This window comes from Perognathus longimembris, chromosome 9, assembly GCF_023159225.1.
Source record: "Perognathus longimembris pacificus isolate PPM17 chromosome 9, ASM2315922v1, whole genome shotgun sequence".
NCBI classification, from domain to species: domain Eukaryota; kingdom Metazoa; phylum Chordata; class Mammalia; order Rodentia; family Heteromyidae; genus Perognathus; species Perognathus longimembris.
The window spans coordinates 1,094,570-1,118,090 of NC_063169.1; the positions used below are offsets into that span (position 1 = coordinate 1,094,570).

Here is a 23,521-nt window from a genome sequence, read left to right on the forward strand (position 1 = left end):
GGTAATGAGCAACGACGATAGGAGAATATCATAAACGCCAGTGAGCAGGGATGTGGTCCAGCAGAGAAGTGTGTGCTAACTTGCACAAGGTCCTGGCTTTGACGCCTGAACCTCAAATGATGGTGGTGATGGTGATGGCGATGGCGATGATAACATCTACATAGATACACGCGTGAGACTGTCTCAGAGAAATGCCTTTCTTTGAAAATAATGTTCTATTTACACTTGTGATAATCTTCTGGTATCAACGGTTCTTTGGGATTTACACATTTAGCCAATTAAGATGCAGTTATTCCTACGTGAGGAATGTAATACATTCTTCTGGATAGATTGAGTCCTGAAATTGCATATTGTTGTAATTACCTCAGTAAGATGAGCATTTAAGCATGGGGCATTTCAGAGCTACAGGCGTGGCCCCAGTTCCCGGCAGGACCCGGAGGCCTGAGGGAAAGGCTCTGGCCGGTGGCAGAGCCGCCGGGGTCCGTGCAGACCTGGGCAGTGGGAGCTGCTCTCCAGGAGCTCCCTTGCTATCTTACACTGCTCGGGGCTCTCTTCTCTGTCTGTGTTACAGCACATATGTGTTCACTCTAGGTTCTCATTAGAGCACACCTGGCCGGGGCCACGGTGTCCGCCCCTTTCTGGGGTGTACACACCACGCCTCCCCTGCCCCCTCAAGGAACAGGGCTGGTCACCACCCAGGACAAGAGTGTTGTGCGGACAAGGTCCCAGCTGGGGGTCAAACACGGATTTTGTCAGTGATTGGAAATGGAAGCCATCTCGTGAGTCAAAAGCACAGAGCAACACAACAGAACTCATCACACAATATGTGCAAGGCAGGTGACGGCACGGGAGTCTCTCTGGATGCCCTCGGGTCTCAAGAACCAGTGGAGAAGTGAATCAGGTCCACCTCCAGCCGAGCATGGGACCCATCTTCCCCCTCAAGCGAGCTGCTGGCCATCCTGCCCCAGGCCCCGTCCTGTTGCCTCCACTGGCCTATCTCTGGGGGGCCGCGAGGAGGAAGTGGCCCTAAAGAGCAAGGACTGGCAGGGCCAGAAAGGAAAGGCAGGGCCAGGGTGGGCGTCCCCACTGGGGAGGAAGGAGAGCTCGGCGTGCGAGGAAAGACGAGCAGGGAATAGAAGCCGAAGTCAGCCACGCGGGCGGAGTGGGGCTGCCAGGCGCTGAGCTCCGGCGTGGGCTTGTTACACTGCAGCCACACCTACGCCCTGCCCTCCAGCGCCAGATTCGAACTGCAGACACACGTGCGTTTACTTCAGATGCCTTTCGTGGGTCTTGTACAACAAAGCCAAATGCTAGGTGGCATCTATACAAACATGGCTCCTCTGAGGAAATCTCCAAGTCAACCACCACCCTTGAGCTCTCCCCCATACACGCCTCACCCATCCTCTCGTCATAGCTCAGATCCCATGGTGATATCTAAACCTCATCCCCACAACGGAAAGCACCAGCTCCATCTCCCACGCCTCTCCTCTCAGTCTGCTGTGAGTTTCCTGCCCAGGCTTTAGCCCTGCCCGTTCCAACCACATACGGGTTTCATCATGCACTTGCCTAACCTGTGCTACAGAGAACCAGCTCCGATTCTTTTCTCAGGTCCTTCTGGTCAAAGGGAGAAAACAGAGGTAAAACATGAAGTGAAAAGGTAGCTAGTGAGGCCTCCTGCCCTGGACAGCATCTCAGCCTAGCAAACAAGATAGACACAGAGGAGGCCCTGTTTCAGAACATCCTGCCAGTCCCTCCCCAGCCCAGCAGCTGCTGTAACCTTCCACGATGGAAGGACAGCCAGATTAGCAATCAACTACCAAGCAGAATGCTGTGCGATCCAACCAATAGAGTGTTACCTTCCAAAACACCTCTGTATAATAGGAGCAACCAATCAGAGCATCTCATTATAATAGGCGCAACCAATCAGTGCACCTCATTATAATATGCGCAACCAATCAGAGCACCTCATTATAATAGGAGCAACCAATCAGAGCACCTTATTATAATAGGAACAACCAATCAGAGCACCTCATTATGATAGGTGCAACCAATCAGAGCACCTCATTATTATAGGAGCAACCAATCAGAGCACCTCATTATTATAGGAGCAACCAATCAGAGCATAGCCTGAGTGTAGGAACCTCTAAACTTAGAGGCATTTGAGGACACTCAGACAGACAGACACACAGATACACAAGGATACATATGGAAACACACAGACACACACAGATGTGCAAGAATGCACAGATACACAGGTGCACATGACACACACATACAGACTCATGTGGGTACATACACATAGGGACACACAGCATACACAGACACACATGGACACACATGACACATGCACAGATACACGTGTGCACACACCCACGGACACACAGATACAAGTGGGCACATGCACGGACACACACACAGCGGCCTCAGCTTTCAAGCACGATCCTCGCTTCTGGATAAAGATGCCTCTCTTCCTTCCTCAGTCCCCGCAGCGGTGGCGGGCTGCAAAGCCGACGTGGCAGAAAAGTCTCCTGTACTTGTCCAGAAAGCTCTTGATGCCTTGCAGCTCAGAAGGCCTTGCGCTCCCTCTGTGAGGTTTGGAACTCAGGCGTCCTGCCTCCCTCGGGGGAGATCCGGGGAAGGCGGGTGCCGCACGGAGCACGCGGGTTCCTCGCGGGTCCTTTGCACACGCGTTCCAGGCGAGGGTCGCATTTGGGAGACCAGGCCTGTTCCCACGAGAGTGTGATGTGGGGAGGGCGAGGAGTGACAGGCTCAAATTTCCTCTAAGGGCACGAGAAGCCGTGCGTGCGTGTGTGTGTATGCATGTGTGTGTGTGTGTGTGCGCGGGCCTCCTGCACTTTTACCTCCGAGCAAGCGGCAGCCCTGCCCGTCGGCCCCGAGAGCTCCCTGCGCTCACCACACAGAGACGGAGAAACCCACCTGGAAGACAGAGCTGCACTTAAGTCACAAGTGTGCGGTTAGCAAGCTCACTGGAAACAAGGTGGCAATTACCTAGTGATTAGCTGTTAATCTGTCTATTCAAACTGATTTTCTGTCTCTTAAGAATAGCAGAAATGACACAGGCTTAAATCAATTTGATGTGGAAAATTAGTTTTCATCTCATATGCTAGAATTTCATCATTAACGAAAAATTGATTCTACACTGGAGGGCTGACATGCAGGAAAAAGGGAACGTGTGTGCTGTTCGTGACCCGACACTGCGAGTCCTGGCTGCTGGCAAATCAGGAATTACTACGTTTTGTAGCCTCTTAGGAAGTTCATTGAAAGAACAGCTAACTTCGATTTTTGAAAATATTTCCAAGTGACTGTTTGCCAAGAACTTTATGCATTTTCTTGTTTAGTTATTTAGTTAGCTAGTGGCGGCACTGAGGCTTGAACTCAGGGCTCATGTTCCTGTGGACAGTGCTGACCTGGGGCGGGGGTGGGGCGGGAGGGCGGGGGGGGAGGGGCGTCCAGTGCACGGTGCTGTCCTGGGGCCCTCGCTCCCCTGGGGTGGTGGGCACCGGCCACTGCCAGGACAGCCGCCCAGGCCTGGGCCTCGTCGCTCTGAACCAACCCGGGGCAAATCCCCGCGAGACGGATCCACGTGCGTCTCTCCTGACTCAATGCAGCCAACAGGGCTGGAGGACAGTAAAGAAACGGAAACAGTCTGCTTAGTTCCACCATGTCGACCGTTTCCAAGACAGAAAATGCCCCAAATTATAGATTAAAAACTACATACGTGATTTTAAAAAGACACCCACGAATGAACTAGTCCACCCACTAGAAGAAAGAGGAAAGGGTGACAGAGTACAGCGCTGATATCGTAATCAGAGCGGAGCGATGTGGGCGTGACAGCCACGGGGTGAGGGCGCTCGTGAGGGGGTAAGGACGTCACAGGACCCGTGACGCTGTGTCCACCGAGGCCCGGCAGGGCCACGGGGTGAGGGCGCTCGTGACGGGGTAAGGACGTCACAGGACCCGTGACGCTGTGTCCACGGTGACGCTCTGTCCACCAAGGCCCGGCAGGGCCACGGGGTGAGGGCGCTCGTGACGGGGTAAGGACGTCACAGGACCCGTGACGCTGTGTCCACCGAGGCCCGGCAGGGCCACGGGGTGAGGGCGCTCGTGATGGGGTAAGGACGTCACAGGACCCGTGACGCCGTGTCCACCGAGGCCCGGCATGGAGGGGGCAGGGGCTGAGCGCGGCGGGCGGAGCTGCTGGCGGAGCTGGTGAGCTCCTGAGAACTCGAAGTGAGAGAAGCGTGGTCGACTCCATGGCGTCTGAGAAGGACGCCTGGGAGACGGCAAGAGGGGAGAGGAAGAGAGGAAGGACCCGGGACGGGAACTCCAGGCACGGCCTTCCACAGACGAGGATGGACGGACGCCCGGGCAACAGCACAGCAGGCAGCAGCGTCAGGAACAACGCCGGAAAGCTGGGCCCAGCGCCCAGGGCGGTGACAGTGACAGAGGGGTGCAGCACTCCCACCCAAGGGGCACTTCTACCGCGGAAAGACCACTGTGGGGCGGGAGGGGGGATCCTGGGGTCTAGGCCCTTGTGACGGACACTGAGACAGTTAAATAAAGAAGCTATGGAAGCTTCTGGTACAAGTTTGTCACGTGATAGAGGCTGCTGAAGGACTCGGGGACAATCACCCCACAAACCATGCGGACGCACTGCTACCTCATCCCTGCTCTTAGCGACAGTACTTGATCATTTCATTCCAGAAACAATGGCATGGCCCCTGCTGCTCCCGCCTGTTTGGAGAGACTCTGCCAGCCCCCCTCCCGCCCCATGCCTGCCACGTGCTCCACAGCACCCCCTCTGGGAAGTGGCGGGAGGACAGGAATCATGGGGCCAGGGAGGGAGGGAGGGAAGGGGAGAGGCCGGGCTTGGGGCAGGGGCAGGGGCCGGGCCTAGTGCCTAACGGCCCGGGCTGAGTGGCACCGGAGGGAAGGCAGCTGGCATCTGCCAGGCATTTGGAGGTGGAGGTCTGTGGCATCCGCACCCGGGTGACACTGCAGCCCTAGAGGGGAGTCCTGGGGAAATCAGGGTTACTCACAGTTTGGGGGACACAAAATTGCAATGCACCGGGGTTGAAAGACATCAGAGATTAATTAATATTCGGCCTTAGTGCCTCAGAAATCACTGGAAACAGAAGTGTGTTTCATTCATTAAAACTTTAAGTTATTTTTGTATTTCCGTATTTTAAAAAATGGATGCATAGTTCCTGAAACTTACGTTTAGCTTCATAGTGTGAAGTGAAAGGAAGACATGATAGGAATGTGTGTCTCTACTTTGCTTCTCAACTTAAGAATGATGCACGTGTTGCCCATGATTCTAAACGAGGCAGAGATGGGTAATATGAGGTTACAATGAATTTCCTTTTGAAATTCCTGTCACGACAGAAGCTGGGAGAACTTTCTCAGTCTCATCTGATGAGCAATCTGATCCCATTATGAAAACAATGATCTCCAGAGCACAGGCCTGAGCACGGCACACAGAGTCCTGCTGGGTCCGCCAGACCATTCCAGAACTAACGGGCTTCTCTGAAGTTCAGCCCATAAACCTCAGCCGCCTCGCTCTGCAACTGGAGACCCTGCTTTTAGGGGAGGACTGTGCACTCTTCAGTGTTGGCTAAGCCCAGGCTGAACCCTCCTTCCTTCCCTCCTCCCCTCCCTCCCTTCCTCCCAGGGGACCTTGATTTCCCCCCCATCTGCAGACTCCATCTGAAATGACTTGTGAGAAGACATCTAAGCAACCAATACAAAACACTTGGTGCCACCTGCTGTCAATGCTCGCCAATGGTAGGTGAACTGCATGAACAGCACAGTGTGCCATTATTTATCATGTTCTGGGCACACCTGCTGAAGACATGTGCTTGAACCGTAAGAACTCCCCAGAAGACAACATGCCTCCTCCCCAAGCACCCAGACAGCCCCATGAGCACAGAAAGTCACCCTATTCTGATGGAGTAGCCGGAGCTCCATTTGAGAAGCACCATTTGAGATGGACTCGGTGATTCGGAATCAAAAAGGTAAACCGATGTCTGCTGTGTGTAAATGGTACAGTGTAGATCAGTGTGAGATTGAAGAATGGAAACTGCACCCTGACGCATTTAGGTTTCTCCTAATGAGTACATGCACCCCTAACAAGCAGTAGTGTGCACAGTTACTACACTTGCCGGGTGCTGTTAGCTCATGCTTCTACACCTAGTTCCTCAGGAGGCTGAGATCTGAGCATGCTGGCGTGAAGCCAGCCCGGGCAGAAGGGCCACAAGAACGTACCTCCCACTAGCCAGCAAAGACCTGGAACTGTAGGTCTAAGGGGTCGAGGGCCAGCATTGGGCAGAAAGGCCAAGGGACGCTGGCTCACACCCGCCATCCTAGCTACTCAGGAAGCCGAGGTCAGAGGACCCCAGTTCAGAGCCAGCCTGGGCAGGGAAACCGGCGACCCTCTTATTTCCAATTAACTACCAAAGAAAGCCCCAAGTGGAGCTGTGGCTCAAGTGGCAGAGCGTTAACTCTGAGCAAAACCCCTCAAAGAGATCACCAAGGCTTTGAGTTCAAACACCAGGACCGGCCCACCACACACACACACACACACACACACACACACACGCGCGTCTCTAACAAAGACAACTATTTTCACTGGAGAGGACCCACCAGAGTCCCCTACCCGAGAGTCCACGGCCGCCCTCCTCCCCACGCCTCCCACACACGGCGGACTGTGTGGAGCTTTCTGCGGGTGGGCGCGGTGGCCAGCCCCCTGCGGGGAGCACTGCCTGGCACGGCCCCTGTGGGGAGCACCCACCCTGCGGGGAGCACTCCCTGGCACGGCCCCTGCGGGGAGCACTCCCTGGCACGGCCCCTGCGGGGAGCACTCCCTGGCACGGCCCCTGCGGGGAGCACTGCCTGGCACGGCCCCTGCGGGGAGCACCCACCCTGCGGGGAGCACTCCCTGGCACGGCCCCTGCGGGGAGCACCCACCCCGCGGGGAGCACTGCCTGGCACGGCCCCGGCGGGGAGCACCCACCCTGCGGGGAGCACTGCCTGGCACGGCCCCGGCGGGGAGCACCCACCCTGCGGGGAGCACTGCCTGGCACGGCCCCGGCGGGTAGCACCCACCCTGCGGGGAGCACTCCCTGGCATGGCCCCTGCGGGGAGCACTCCCTGGCACGCCCCCTGCGGGGAGCACTCCCTGGCACGGCCCCCTGCGGGGAGCACTCCCTGGCACGGCCCCCTGCGGGGAGCATCCACCCTGCGGGGAGCACTCCCTGGCATGGCCCCGGCCGGGAGCACAGCAGGAGGGGTGTGCCCTGCAGAGCGGGGCGCTGCTGGAGCCCGGCCCGGCTCGACCGCCCGCCCTGGACTCACAACCCCCCCCCCCCCGGGGCGGCCCTCTCCTCTCCCCCCCCCCCCCCGGCGGCCCTCTCCCTCCCCCAGCCGGGAAGAGGGGCCCCTGCGGCCGGCACAGATGAGACAAGGCCCCTGGCGGTGCAAGCACGAGCCGCCATGGCGGACGCGGCGGCCCCGGGAGGCAGAGGACACCCACCCCGGCCGGCAGGGACCCGGGCTCTCTGAAGGATTTGAACCAGGAAAAAGAACCCGAACACGGCGGGCGTGGCGGCGCGGGGACCTCACACCGGTGCCATGAGCGCCACCCCACCACCGTGAGGGCTGGGCCTGGGGTGCGCGGGGGACCGAGATGAACGCAGTCGCTGTGGGGTGAGCTGGACCAGCTTAGGAACTGGAGCACTTCCTTATCTCCCCTACAGCTTTTCTACTTTCCAACTAGCAGTGCTCTTCAAAAATAAAGTCTTCTTCCCTCCCTCATGCTCTTTTCTTATGAAGACAGAAGGAATTTCATTGGTGGTCAGCGATGCTGGTTCCTTTATCCCCTTACCCCAAGGGGAAATTCTATGTTGAGGAGCAGTTATTTTTAGTCTTCACTCTTAATAGGCATTCTATCAGCTGATGATTCAATCTAGATGATGATTAATCATTATTTTCACCAATTATGAGAACCAAGGGGTGGTGCACATTTTATTCCTCCTTGACAAGAGAGGATCTTCTTGGGAAACTTGATTAATTTGTTTTGCATTACAATTAAGTGAAGCATAAAAATAAATAGTAGATGCTCCCAGAAACTGGAAGAAAAATTAAGAATGAACAGGACTAAAAATAACACTACAAGAAAAAAAAATCATTTTTTAAGGAAACATGTGCTGAGACTTTGTTATTGACAAAATAAAGGAACAATGCCTTAGTAAATATTATGGTAATTTGCAAGCTGAGTTATATTGTTAATGCATAAGCCTGAAGCAATTTAATGGCTGAAATTAGGAACTCGACACTGGTATTTACTGAAGTATTAGGTAGAAACCAGAGAAAAGAAATCAATCAGGATTAGAACTCAGTGTAGAGATCAAACCTACTTTAAGCAGAGTCACTTATAAATACCTCTCTCTTGATATGAGAGTAATATGACTATACATAATAAATTAAGGATACAAATTTACATTAAAATATTCTATACTGTGAACAGGGGCCAGTGGCTCATGCCTGTAATCCTAGCTACTCAAGAGGCTGAGAGCTGAGATCACAGTTCAAATCTAGCCTGAGAAGGAAAAATTCTTAAGATTCCTCTCTAATTAACCACCAAACCCCTAGAAGTGGAGCGGTGACTCAAATGAAAGAAGAGTAGCCTTGAGCGAAAAAGCTAAGGAGCTGCCTATCACCTCTGAGTTCAATCCCCAGTACTGCCAGACAGAATTCGATGCTATGCAGGCAGACAGATCTTAGGAATGCTTAGCCAGGTGGTGGCTAATGCAATCCATGTAGAAGTGTCAGATTCCAATATAATGAGAAGTGTGCCCCTGGATAAGCAGTATTCTGTAAATTTTCTTTGCTAATTCAAGAATTCAGTTTCCTTATGAGAAAATGCTTATGCTTTAGAATAATTTATGGTCCTTTTCAAATCATATTATCAGAAAGGGGAAATAAATATGTTAATAGTACCCCCAAAACATATCTTTTCAGTTTTATGCGATGATTTTTAACCTGTTTATAATCATAACAGCCAGCAGACAAACTTAGCAGAAAAGAAGGCGTTCTGGTAAGCAGATTTGCAAACTGTTTTCCAAACAGCAGGTGGCAATCTTGGTAAACATGACTGCACTGGGGCTGTCCCTATGCACATGAAAGAGAACGTAAGAAGAACATGGAAGAACCTTAGGCTGTTCAGACTGGCTTAGATGCTTCAAATGTTAGAAGGGTCTTGTTTCATCATGCTTTACTGGTCTCAGAGATGTCTCCCTTGAAAGAATAAATGGATGCTCAATTGTTCTGGAGCCGCGCGGGGAGGTGACATGATACCTGCACCGGTTTCCCGTTCACCCAAACTGTACACACGGCTCGTTCCTCACCGCCCTGAATTCACGTGCCCTGGGGAGTTCGTCCGCTTGACGGCAGAGCGGAAAATCGCTGGCACCTAGCTCCTCCTAAGGCCCAGCTGGCCTTCTGGCTGCTGAGCTGGGAGACATTTTCAGAAGTCTAATGATGCCAATGACAAAGTGTTGATCTCTGGGTATCTCCTGCAGTCACCGAGTTTCTGGAGGTGGATGTGGCCAGGTGAGCGACACAAGGTTCGGGCCCCACAGCGCGGCGGGCGGCTGTGTCTCCTGCTCCCGGCTCATCCCGACAACCGGGGAGACTGGGGCCCGGCCGGGGAGACTCGGGCCCGGCCGGGGGGACTGGGGCCCGGCCGGGGAGACTCGGGCCCGGCCGCGGGGCCTGTCGGGCCGCAAGAGCTCACAGCCAGCCAGCTCCGCGGACTGCCCGCGCCTCGGGATGCCGTCCTAGGGTTCGCCCTGCTGCCTGCCCATCGAGTCTGTCCGCAGCGTGCTTCGGCTAGGGTGCTATGCTGAAAGGACGAGGTGTTACCCATGCGCTCGATTCTCTGTGTGTCGGGAACGTTCCACAAATGGGGCCGTCTCTCAGCTGCTGGTGGCAGGGCCTGGGCCGGGGCCCCGCGCTCTCAAGGTCGGCATTCTGCTCCGCCAGCCCTTCCTCAACATCGAGCTCATCCTTGGTTCCCTGGAGATAAGCGTCTCGCTGCCGTGTAGGCCCAGGCTGTCTTTGAACCGGGGTCTCAGGTCTCAGCCTGCCGGGCAGCCAGGCGCGGGGCGCGCGCGTGCTCGTCACCGTCGCCCACGCATGCGCGGCTGGGAGCGGCGGGGCGCGCGCGTGCTCGTCACCGCCGCCCACGCATGCGCAGCCGGGAGCGGCGGGGGCGAGCGTGCTCGTCACCGTCGCCCACGCATGCGCAGCCGGGAGCGGCGGGGGGCGAGCGTGCTCGTCACCGTCACCCACGCGTGCGCAGCCGGGAGCGGCATGGGTGCGCGCGTGCTCGTCACCGTCGTCCACACACGCACGCGGCAGCCGGGCCGCTTCCGACCGCACACGCTTGGCCGTGCTGAGGTGCAACGCCTTCCGTGTCACTAGCAATGGAGAGCGGTTGTGTTCGTTTTAAAACATAGGGGTCTTGTTTGACTTTTCTTTTATGTTGGGCAATGTGGAAAGGAAAGGAAACGGGGAGCTCTAATCCAAGGCCTTTGAGGCGAGGGGAACTCAGTGTGGGGATTTCAGCGTCCGGGGTATTACCTGTGTCTTTGTGACTCGGGTGGACGCAATCTAAGGCACCCGTGTGGTGGCCAGGTGCACCGCAGCTCCCCGGACAGTGCGCCGGCCCGCCCGCACCCGGGCACCTCTGCTGGGCGTGCGCACTCGCCCGCCTGCCCGGGCCGGCCCTCCCGCTCTTACCCAGGCACCACCGCTGGGCATGCGCACTGGCGCGCCTGCCGGGGCCGGCCCTCCCGCTCTTACGGGGCACCTCCACTGAGCATGCGCACTCGCCCGCCTGTCCGGGCCGGCCCTCCCGCTCTTACCCAGGCACCACCGCTGGGCATGCGCACTGGCGCGCCTGCCAGGGCCGACCCGCCCGCTCTTATCCGGGCACCTCCGCGGGGCATGCGCACTGGCGCGCCTGCCCGGGCCGGCCCGCCCGCTCTTACCCAGGCACCTCTACTGAGCATGCGCACTGGCGTGCCTGCCCGGGCCGGCCCTCCCGCTCTTATCCGGGCACCTCCGCGGGGCATGCGCACTGGCGCGCCTGCCCGGGCCGGCCCGCCCGCTCTTACCCAGGCACCTCTACTGAGCATGCGCACTGGCGCGCCTGCCCGGGCCGGCCCGCCCGCTCTTATCCGGGCACCTCCGCGGGGCATGCGCACCGGCGCGCCTGCGGCCCGCCCGCTCTTACCGGGGCACCTCTGCTGGCTGCAGGGCCTCACTTCCTCCCCGGAGCCGTCGCACGGCTGCCCGGTGAGCGCGGCGCCCTGGCAGGTCCGGGTCCTCCGCTCCCAGCCGCCGTCGCAGGACTTGGAGCAGCCGCTCCAGGGAGCCCACGGGTTCCACTGGCCGTTGGCTGCAACGAGACAGACCGAGGTCGCGGTCGGTCGCAGGAGCGAGGCGGGCCCTGCGCACCCGCCCTGCCGCGCGCGAGCGCCTGCCCCGCGGCCCGCCCTCAGCCCCGGGGCGCCCGGCCGAGCCGCCTCGCCTTCCAGCAGGCAAGCAAGCGCGGCTCCGAGCCCCCTGGGCGCCCACCCCGGGGTACGGAATGGGCCGCGGCGGGATCGGGTCCCCCACGACACGTGGTGTGCGGCGGCGGGGGGGCCGCTCCCCTCCCCCGTCCCCCCCCGGGGGGCGGGCCTGGCCTCACCTGTGCACTCGGGGTTGTAGCACTCTCTGCTTTCGGCCCAGGGGCCTCGGCACTCGGAGCCCCCGTGGGCGGCCGCCGTGCACTGCCGGCTCCTCTGCTGCGTCCCGTTGGAGCATGAGACCGAGCACTGGCTCCAGGCGCTCCACTCCTGCCACTGCCCGTCCACTGGGGGGGGGGGGGGGAAGAGAGAGAATCATCCAGCCCTGCTCCATAGCACAGGGACGGTCACAGCTGAAGGTGAACCCAGCCGATGGATTCCCGATTAGAAATGGAAGGCCGCTCGGCCAGGAGCTCGGCCACTGCTCCCCCGTCGCCGCCACCCACGTCCTCACAACCCGGTTGACCAGACGCATCGCCTCTGGGTGGATTCACGTCTTTCCTGTTTTCAAAACAAATTCAGCATTCAAGACGTGCGTGCCCTGAAGCCGGGCCTCGAGACGTTGGACGGTGGACCAGACACTGAGCAATCCAGCAAAGGAGTTCCATCCATTCGAGAAAAGGAGTCCCTAACAGTGAAGTTAGTCAGATGCTACATGAACCAACTGTGGACTGCGTTGCCACGATGGATCCCAGGGTGCTGAGGTAGGGCTGGGGGTGGGGCAGGAGCAGAAGGCCTGCCTGCACCAGTGGAGGCCGGGGTGGGGGGGGGGTGGGGGGGGTGGGGGGGGTAGGAGAGGAAGGCCTGCCTGCACCAGTGGAGGCTGGGGGGGGGGGCAGGAGAGGAAGGCCGCCGCCGGTGGGCTCCAGAGAGGTAAACCAGGAGGGGGGTGGAAACCCAGAGGCCCACGCTGATGGGCTTCGGCCAGCTTTGTTGAGAACTTTGGCCACTGAACTCATTCAGAAGCCATTATCTGAATGGACGAGTCTAGGATGGAGTCGTGGGTAGAGAGGGAAGGGACTGAGGCACGGGTGGGAAATCCGGTGAGACCGGAAAGCTACTGAGGAAGGACGGAGCCATGAACTCCAAAGGAATGGCCTCAGGAAATAAAGCGACAATCGAGTTACTTGCACACATCTGTGTCAGGCCACAGGAATGTAAAAGAGACTGTGGACTCCGCTTGTCTGCACAGATTCACTTATCCGTCACTCATGTAACTAATCACTTGTTCAAATGATTTGAGAATCTGTTAGAAGACATGGGGACACATGTTAATGAAAAGTAAAAAAAAAGTATACAACACACAACTTCAAAGTAGCATAATTAAGGACACTATATGATAAGTAAGAGAAAGGTCCAAGGTAAAAACATATTTCGTGCCTGGTGGTATAGAGACAGGATCACCTTTTTTAGCCCAAGCTGGCTTTAAACTCACAGTCCTCCTGGCTCAGTCTCAGTACAGGGATTAGAGTTGAGCACTTCCACTTGCAGGAGCAAACACGTCACATGCAGTGTTTAGGGTTTTACACGACAGAGAAAATCTGTGTGGGGAGCAGATAATGTAGGCAGAAAAGCGAGACCTGGATAATTCAGACATGGGAGACCATGCCGCCAGTGGCCGAGGGTACACACTTAAGTGTGCGAAGCGTGCAGTGGAAAACATCTGCAGAGGACCACACACCCTTGCAGGTGAATGTTCTGGAAGCCCTTGATCATGGCCATCAAGTGTTCCCAGGGATTTTCCACGGTTGAAAGCCTGAATGATCATAGGCAAAAGACTCCGAAGTTCTGACATAAGCTAATGTTGGGGAAAAAAAAAAACCTATCCAAGCAAACCAAAGAGGCTAGCAGAATATGAGGAAGTACGTTCAACCTAATTTCAAAGCTTTGTGTGTAGCTATTACATGGAAGGTTGTTTAATAGCTATCTAGCTGTACTTAATAAACCTTCTGTGAGATTAAAAATCCCACAGAAATGCCACTTTGTGAAATGCCACTTTGATCACTGCATTCATGTAATTTTAGCATCTGACTTTATTAAAATTATCTGATAAAATCTATAGCCTATATAGTACATTTTCCAGACAGAAAAAGAGTTCTGGTAAATTAGTAGAACAGTATAAATGATCACCTCACTGAATAGAAGTGCTATTTTTCTTTTGAAAGATAACACTCATAATAAAGCCTACATTACAAACCTTTGCTATTCTAAGAAGTCTAAGAAGGGTTTGCAACAATGAGATTCGTGCCCTGAACATCACAAAATACTTGGCAAAGAAATGTGCAAGCATGCACATTACTGAAAGCATTCAAGAATCAACATGCAGATACATTAAATGATGCCAGCCTAATCTAAGTGGATAGAAGAAGGAACTGTGTTGTGCCCTTGAGTGTTTTGGCCTGAGATGGCTTTTCCATGCGATTCGTTATAAACCTAACAGTAACACCTTCACTGGCTATGGGTGGGCTCGATTAGGAAAGGCACAATCAAATGTGGACACTGGAGAAAGGATACTTTGGCAGGAGTTTGTAGTTTTATAAGGAGTGAGAAGGAGAAAAACTCATGTTTTACTCAGTAGGTTTTTTTGAAGTAATGACTCTGCTTCACCATCAGTGAAACAAAAAGTTTAAGGACTTTAATTCATGTATCAGTAGTACTAGTTGCTCAGTCCTTTCTGATAATGGATATATTTTACGTTTTGTCTGAAGCTCAACAATAAATTGATATTTGAACTCCTAAGGATCATTTGGTATTAAACACCATTGTGAAATCATGGGAACATTTGAGATATGAATCTTTTTGTTTACTGTCAACTATGTAAAAGAAATAATAAAACTGAAGATGCAGAAAGTGAGTGTTTTATTTTTTGCTATTGCATTTAAAATTGAAAATTGCAAAGTCATTTAATTGAACACTAATTGTACTGTTATGAAAAAATTGACAAAATTACGCTTTGGATGCAAAAAAGAAAGAAAAATCGCACTGTAAGATGTAATACAAACATTCAACATGCACTCCTCCAGTGTGTAGATTACAGGATGGTGGAAGAATGGGAAAGTGAGAAGGATGAAGAGACATACATACATGGAATTCCTGGAGAAGTCGACTGACCTTGTGAGGTGTTGCAAGACTGAAGCTTTGTGTGCTTGATTATCATAGTTTCTTTCCCCACTTCTATTTGGAAATCCCTCCTCGTTGCACCCTTTTAAGGAAGTCTGGCCCCTCCCTGTCTTAGGAGAGGGTGATGCCCACTGACTGACAGGAAAGGCCCTGGGAAGTGTGGACCCTGGCCTCTGAGGAAGAGGCGTGTCACCCTTTGGGGTACTGGTGAGACATCTGATATCGCCACGTAACTGGGGAGCAACACTGTGAGACCTTGACGTCTCTTTCAATCCTGTGCTCGCTCACTGTGTGGCGAGGTGGCGGAGACCACAACCACCGTCCTCACATGACATCAGAACTGTGCGTTCAGCTGATGTCGGGTCTCTGCAGCAAACCCAGACCTCAGAGCTGCCACTAAACACTGCATCCCCACGGAACACTGGCTGGCATCCTGGAATTGGGACAGAACTAAGCCAAGGGCGAGCTCTCTGCAGTGTCCTGGGGCGCCTGGCACCCCCATCAGGGAAGATCCACAGACCGTGCGGGGTGACTGAGCTAGGGCTCCTCCACAGGCCCGGGAGCTGTGAGGTTGGGTTGACTGAGCTCTGGTCCTACAATCACAGATCACACTGCAGGAGGCAGCTAGGGGCAGACAGCAGAAAGGCAGCATGATGAAGGAGATAAGAGATGGGCACCTCCAGCAGGACTCTCACTGGAGTCCCAGACCACGAGGAAAGCGAGCAGTGGATGCACCCACATGGAGTTCTGTGCAAATGCGGAGGTCCAGCAAGCTCTGTGCGAGAGCTGGGGACATAGGAAAGATGGGGTCAGATGGTGTGCAAAAGACATGATAGGATCCTATTGACCCTGTGCAACAAAGGAGATGCATCTCTACAAGGGGTTTTCATGTAGAAAGGTGATAGAGTTTATCACTTTATATTTAAGACAATCTTGTTGCTGTGAACTGAATGCATTGTACAGGAGCCACAATACTGTTAGAAACTAGTGTTCTATCTTGCAGTCCACTCTAAGCAATGGGTTTAGAAACAGGAAGAGGAATTTGTGTTTCTCTCTAGACACAGAGCTGATGCACTGCAGGGAGGGTGTGAAGAAAGTAGAATCAGGTTGATTCTTTTTTGCTTAATAAGGTAGATCCATTTACTGAGCTATTATAGAAGTACTCAAAGAGGGGAAGATATTCAGCAAGGGAACCAAGATGGCAGGTTTTATGATGTTGTTTTAGACACCGTACGGACTGAAGGATTAAATAGAATTTGTTTCAAATTGTGCTTCTATAGTTCCAAAAAATTCAGAGACTTGACTCCTTGTTTGTAGCTAAATAACTCCAGCTCTTAAGAGTGTAGCTCAACTGAAAATGACATAGGAATCTAAAAGAAAGCAGAAAGAGCCATGATTACATCAAACCTGGCGACTCCCAAGCCAGAAGGAGCAAGAAGAGCAAAGAAGGTCCTGTGCAATGGTTGAGCGATCAATTCAGCAAGAAGGAATAACAATTCTAAATATATACCCAATATCAGACCACCCAAGTCAATGCCAGATACTATATGGATAAAAGAGGAGAAAAATTCACATACAGTAAGAGCTGGGGACTTTTAACATCCTTATTTTAGGCATAAACAGATCATTCCAACAGAAAATGAGCAAGAACCACCTGTGTCCAATTGCACCTTGGGTCACATACGGTCCTGAAAGGCAGTCACCTGGGAGGGGAGGGTCCTCGCCACAGAACACGAGTGCCCACCTGCACAGGAAGCATTCTCTAGGACAGCATGTGTCAGGAGAGGAGGCTCAGTGAATTCAGGAATTCAAGCCACATTGACTGTCTTGTTTACCTACAAGGTAATAACTAGAAACCGTTCATTTAAAAAGTCACCCAACTTTGGAAATTATGTAAATATACAGACATCAAGCACCTTATTTTTGAAAAAACAAGGGATCAAGAAATAAAAGAGAGGGGCTGGGGATATAGCCTAGTGGCAAGAGCGCCTGCCTCGGATACACGAGGCCCTAGGTTCGATTCCCCAGCACCACATATACAGAAAAACGGCCAGAAGCGGCGCTGTGGCTCAAGAGGCGGAGTGCTAGCCTTGAGCGGGAAGAAGCCAGGGACAGTGCTCAGGCCCTGAGTCCAAGGCCCAGGACTGGCCAAAAACAAAACAAAACAAAAAAAAAAAGAAATAAAAGAGAAAGATCAAGAAGGAACTTAAAATATTATTGATATAAATAAAATTGTAGGTATAGCCTGCAAAACCTACATGACTACATAAAAAACAGGACCAAAGAAGCTTATAGAAATGAATGTCAAATATATAAATGGTGGAGGACCAATCTGGAACCAACACCCTATCACTGAGTCCCAAGACCCTAAAAAAACAGAAAAAGAAAGATAAAAGAAAATACATTATTTTATGTAAAAAGATTAAATATTAGTACAAAATATGAATGACAATACAAAAAAGCAAAGATTTGGTCCTTAAAGAGATAAACAAAGTAGACAAACCATTAGCTAGATGATAAATAAGACTCAAATCAATGAAATCAGAGACTAAATGGGAGACATTAGAGCTGACAACACAGAAATTAAGAAGAATCACTGGAAAAACTTAAGAGCTATGTGCCAACAAACCTTCTAACCCAGGACACAAGAACAAATCCGAACAAATCCCTGACACAAACATCTTCCCACATGTGAATCATAGGAAATAGAAAATCTGAATAGACCAGTAACAAGTAAGGACATTGATCAAGACTAAAAACTCAGGCTGGGAATATGTCCTAGTGGTAGAGTGCTCACCTCGTATACACGAAGCCCTGGGTTCGATTCCTCAGAACCACACATATAGAAAAAAGCTGCAAATGTCACTGTGGCTCAAGTGGCAGAGTGCCAGCCTTGAGCAAAAAGAAGCCGGGGACAGTGCTCAGGCCTTGAGTTCAAGCCCCAGAACTAGCCAAAAACAAACAAACAAACTAACAAAAAACAAGACTAAAAACTCTCCAGATTAGAGACAAGATGATGTCGCTTAAGTTTTGTGAGACAACTGAAGAATTTCCAGGCTGAGGAGGTGGCGGAAGTGGCAGAAGTCCCGCCCAGCAAGCAGTTTGAAATGATCTTAGATACAGAAGGCCTCACAGACCACAGAAACAACAAATTTGGCAAAGCTGTGAGATAGAAAAGCACTACATAAAACCCAATACCAAAGGATACGAACAAGAAATGAAGAGAGTAATTCTATTTTCAGTAGCTACCACCACCACCACGACCACCACCAACAAAACCCTAGGTTAAATTTAACTGAAAAGGTGAAAGAGTTTTATAATGAAGAGTACTTATGAAAGATATTGAAGGGGACAGACACGGACACACACACACACACACACACACACACACACACAACCAAACAATAGGCATCTGGAATTCATGGACTGGAAAAATGAATAATATATATATATTCATAATCTACAAGGTAATCTACAAATTCAATACAAACTTTATTAAAACACTAATGGAATTCTTCACAGAATGTGAAAAACCAACATTAACGCTGGGCTGGAAGTACTCTGAGGAGCCAAAGCAACGTTGAGCAAAAAGAAGAAAGCAGAGGAAGAACTCTGTGTGAGTTGGAAACAGGATGCCAGACTGCAGCAGTCAAAGGCGGCATTGGAGGCTGCACCCCACACGCTGCCGGGACTAAAAGTGAACCCACACGCCAGTGCTCAACTGAGTTTTGAGAAAGAATTTACAAACCTGCATTTCAGAAAGGGCAGACTTTTCAATAAACAGTTCTGGGAAAATTGTATTTGCATACAAAAGAATGAAATGGGACTCTTACCTCTCATCATTGACCAGAGTCCACTGCAACTCTACCACAAACTTAAATAAGAGACCTAGAGCTGTTGAATGTACTGTTGCTAGCTTGTCTTTAATCTCAGTACACGAGAGCTTCAGACAGAAGGATTAGAAATTCACGCTCAGCCTGGAATCCAGTGCAAGTCTGTGCCTCAAAAAATAAACAATAATAATCAAAAAGGCCAAGTATAGAGGCACAGAACTGTAATCTCAGCTATTCAGATAGCAGAGAGAGGACACTGGCATTTCAAGACCAATCCTGTTGACAATACATATTCCTATCTAAGAAGCAAAGAAATTAAACTAAACCTGAATTACAAGCAGGGAGCCTGAGCCCCTGGCTCACATGGAAAAGGTGTCTGTCTAGCGAGCACAGACCCTGACTTGGGCCTACAACACTACAAAAAGATGAAGACAACAGCAGTAAAACAAACACAACAGAACTACTGGGAAAAAAACAAAACGGGAAACGTGCAGATCGTTGGACTGGGCGGGCGTTGGTAGACTAGACCCCAGGCTGGGAAAACCACCGTGTCCCATGCCGACGGCTGCGCTCTGCAGAGGAAGCGGCCTCGAAGACTGCACACAGCGGGGCGGCAGGCACCGCGAGGAGCCGCCCAAGGGAAGTGTGAACACACCCGCACCCAGGAGAGCCCACACCACCCGGGGGGGGGGCAGCGTGCGTGTCACACGCCAGCCACGCTCCACACCCACCCTGAGGAGGGGACAGTGTGTGTGTGTGTGTGTGTGTGTGTGTCACACCCCAGCCACGCTCCACACCCGCCCTGAGGAGGGGACAGCGTGCGTGTCACACCCCAGCCACGCTCCACACCCGCCCTGAGGAGGGGACAGCGTGCGTGTCACACCCCAGCCACGCTCCACACCCGCCCTGAGGAGGGGACAGTGTGTGTGTGTGTGTCACACGCCAGCCACGCTCCACACCCGCCCTGAGGAGGGGACAGCGTGCGTGTCACACGCCAGCCACGCTCCACACCCGCCCTGAGGAGGGGACAGCGTGCGTGTCACACCCCAGCCACGCTCCACACCCACCCTGAGGAGGGGACAGCATGTGTGAGGCACACGCCAGCCACGCCCCACACCCGCCCTGAGGAGGGGACAGCGTGCGTGCGTGTCACACGCCAGCCACGCTCCACACCCGCCCTGAGGAGGGGACAGCGTGTGTGTGTGTGTGTGTGTGTGTGTGTGTGTGTCACACCCCAGCCACGCTCCACACCCACCCTGAGGAGGGGGCAGCGTGCGTGTCACACGCCAGCCACGCTCCACACCCGCCCTGAGGAGGGGACAGCGTGCATGCGGCACACGCCAGCCACGCTCCCGCGGGGGATTCCTCCCCGCTGAGCAGGGCAGAGCCCGCGCTGGCCCCGCACTGCCCGGGGCTTCCCACTTCTCTCCCGTGTGCACGCTGCCCATAGGACTTTTGTGTGTTGTGTGTTGTGTGTTGACTTTCAGTTTAAAAACTCCGGCTGCCCCCCGTGTTTGGGCCAAGAAGAGCAGATGGAAGACGGCGTCGGGAAGCCGAGGGAAGCCCAGCGCACAGTCTAGCGCGGCGTGTGCTCGCTGCGTACCGACGTCACGGGACACAGGTGGCCCCTCGCTTGAGCAAGGTGACCCGCCGTCCCGGCTCTCAGCATCCACACTGCTCCCAGTGCCTGAGGCCACGGCTGGCTGGGGTGGCCGCTGGCTCCGGGGCCCTCACCCCACCGGATCCCTGCGGGCGACGGTGCTCGCCGTGATGGAGCACTGCCCTCTGTGTGTCCCAGACCCAAACTATGCCCTGGAATGCGCGTGGGGTGGGGGGGGGAGCCCTGGCCCTTGCAGGTGGAGTGAGGCTGGAAGGAGCGGGGGGCGAGTCCTGCCCCGGCTCTGCTTCAGGGACGGCAGGGGTGCAGAGCTGATCTACAGAGTGAGGGGCCGGGCCAGCGGCCTGGGGAGATCTTTCCAGAAGGCAACAGCTGGAGCGCAGCGAGGCTGAACCACTTGTGTCAACATAGGCTGACAAAGCCAAACTCTGTGCTTTCCACCTGCTGGCATGAAATCATTTAAAAAGAAAAATCAAAAGACTATATCATTTTAAAAAGCAAAATTGGACATCTAAAAAGTGGTCTCGGTAGGGTTCAAAAGGACTTAAAGAAGTTGGCAAGGGCATTAAAAAGTTGAAGTAAGAGGGGGGGAAGTAAAATAAAATAAGCCAACATGAATACGGACACAATTGGTGCAAAAATCCTGTAAGCGGAGAGTTGAAAGATGACCAGAATGATGTTTAAAAATCCAAAGTGAAAAAAAGCAAAACTGCCGTGCGAGAGGAGAGGGTCAAGAGCATGAAATCCAAACCCATTAGCAGGCAGGTGAGCCGGGCGGGCGGCTTCCCGTGTCACCGGCCCACCAGGCTGTGCAGAGTGCGGCAAGGTCCAGTGAAGGTCAGGCAAGGCCGGGCCCCTGCGTGCTGAGGGCCTGCCCCTGAAGGGCTCCCCACAGAGGGCCGGGCAGGTCGTCCGCCCACGGTGCTGACCCTCACGCCTGACCCTCACACCTGAGGTCAGCCACGCCGAAACCTCTTGCTCCATAAAACAGAGCTGCTGGCATCTCAGTGTGTTTCTCCTACACCTCCCGGCGTCTGCCTCTCAGCAACAGGCAGGGCCGAGGGGTGAGCCTGGCCACAGGAATGCACTTCTCCAACAGGGAGCAGCCCCAGACGGACAGACACCCAGAAGGAAAATCCCCAGCTCCTGATGGAGCCAAGGAAGGGTAATACCTGACCTCCTCCTCCCCAAACCTCTTCATATTGTGTATCCTCATGCAAATATTGGTAAACACCTTCCACTTGATATCAGACTTGATACTTCGCAGGGTACTCTTACTAACCTTCATTATATGGGTCCTAGGACATAAAAATGTAATAAGTACTAGCTTCATTTCACAAATGAGAAAAATGGGAAGGTAAATATGTTGCCTAAGTAAATATTTCCAATTGAGTATTGCAACTGAAATCGAATTCACCGGCTTTGAATTCCAGAACACGTTTCCCCACTAAAACTAAATTTAAACCTTTTCCCCCTAAAACACCTAATTAGATTTAGCTTTGCATATTTCAGTATGCAAATGGGGACTTACTGACATAGGCATTTCATTTATTTTAGTCTTATCTGTCACGCAGCTATTACTTAGCCTGTTCACTATATTATTTGCACTTTATCAATATACACCAGACAACTTCACTTCAAAGAAACAAAAACCACAGTGAAGCCCACAAATTAACAAATATATTTCTCTCTTAGCTAATATGAGTTGGTATACTTCTTATATAACTGAAGCAGGCATTCCCTTTATCTAGAAAGTACATTCAGATGGTGAGTCATAGACTTTTCCCCACACCAATAGCAACAAATCTGGAACAAAGTTTCTTTTGTTAAATTTTTCCCTAAATGACTTCAAACAAGTTGGAATCCTAACCAAGTCTCTCTCCACACTCAAATTGACTGCACAGTTTTCTAGGTTGCTTTTTCCATAGTGCCAAGAGTAACAAACTCAGCTTATGACCCTGGTGACTGCTGGTTGAACAGCACCCATAAGATAACACAACACTGCAATCCACCAAGCCTGCAATTCACCAAGTTCTGTCACCTGTAGTATCTCTGTCCTCTGAGCTGCCCTGTGTGCTAAGAAATACCATGTCTGCCTATTACAGAAGATTGAACCGAGGATCTGAAGTAAATGTCTAGAGATCTAACTCTATCTCTATCTTTATCTATTTGCCCTAATGTGAAGCCCAACTCCTTCATAACACTGCATCATTTCATTACTAAACAGATATAGAAAATGTGCGGTTCAGCCCGGCACCAGTGGCTCATGCCTGTAATCGTACCGACTCAGGAGGCTGAGATCTGAGATTTGTGGTTCAAAACCAGCCCAGGCAGGAAAGTCTGTGAAACCCTTACCTCCAGTGAACTAACAGAAAACTGGAAGTAGCGCTATGGCTCAAAGCAGCAGAGCTCTAGACTTGAGCTGAAGAGCTTAGGGACAGCACGCTGACCCAGAGGTTCAAGCCCCATGACTGACAGAAAAAAGGAAAAGAAAAGAAAAGGGAAAAAAAGAAAAGGAAAAGAAGGGAGAAAGAAAGAGAGAAGGAAAGAAAGAGAGAAAGAAAGGGAGAGAGAGTGAGAGAGAGAGAAAGGAAATGTGCAGTCCTTTGGCTCACACCTGGAACCCGACCTATGCAGGAGGCTGAAATCTGAGCATCGTGGTTTAAAGCCGGCCTGGGCAGGAAAGTCCATGAGGTCTGTATCATCAATTTACCCCAAATCCTGAAGTGAAGCCTCAGGGCGAGCTCTCAGGAGAGGCCCCGGGGCTCCAGGGGAGTGGGGATCCCTTCACCTCGGCTTTGGCATCCTTGCTCTCTGCAGACATTAACCACCATGTCTGTCTCTTGCTGGGCGAGCGTGTCATTTACGTGTGTGTGTATTTTGCCCATGTCTCTGAGCTTTGTGAAAGCACAGATTATGTATGTTTTAGAGCTACTTGTGTCATGTTGGACTATTGGAACGACCTAACAGTATTATTGGGACTTCTCTCTGGAATAATGGATGGAATGATCAAAGGTAGATAAAGTTGACATAGTCTACAGGAAGAAAACTGAAGGTACCAAGGGCACTCTGAGAAGAGACTCCATGCTCTCGCTAAGGTCTCACTGCGGCCTGGAGTCAGGAGCCTGGCGCATCGGCCTCCGGGCCGGGACCTGGGCTTCCCCGCACACAGCGAGGCTCACCCCCGGCTCCCTGGTGAGGGGTGTGCGCGAACACGCGTGGAGAGAGGCCGGCTGAGGGCCTGGGCCCCATCCCGACGGGCCGCCTGGAGACCCCCCAGGGGGACGCGAGCCCCA

General features: G+C 52.8%; 1 protein-coding gene across 1 annotated transcript in view; it reads right to left on the bottom strand.

Annotated features, from left to right (window-relative positions):
- Window positions 1–23,521, bottom strand: part of LOC125357775 (adhesion G protein-coupled receptor B3-like) — a 76,508-nt gene that overhangs the window by 40,930 nt on the left and 12,057 nt on the right. The window contains exons 4-6 of the mRNA XM_048354694.1: window positions 15,452–15,560; window positions 11,777–11,941; window positions 11,318–11,482 (exon numbers count right to left, since the gene is read on the bottom strand). Coding sequence (XP_048210651.1) covers window positions 11,318–11,482; window positions 11,777–11,941; window positions 15,452–15,560 — 439 coding nt within the window. The remainder of the gene's footprint in view (window positions 1–11,317; window positions 11,483–11,776; window positions 11,942–15,451; window positions 15,561–23,521) is intronic.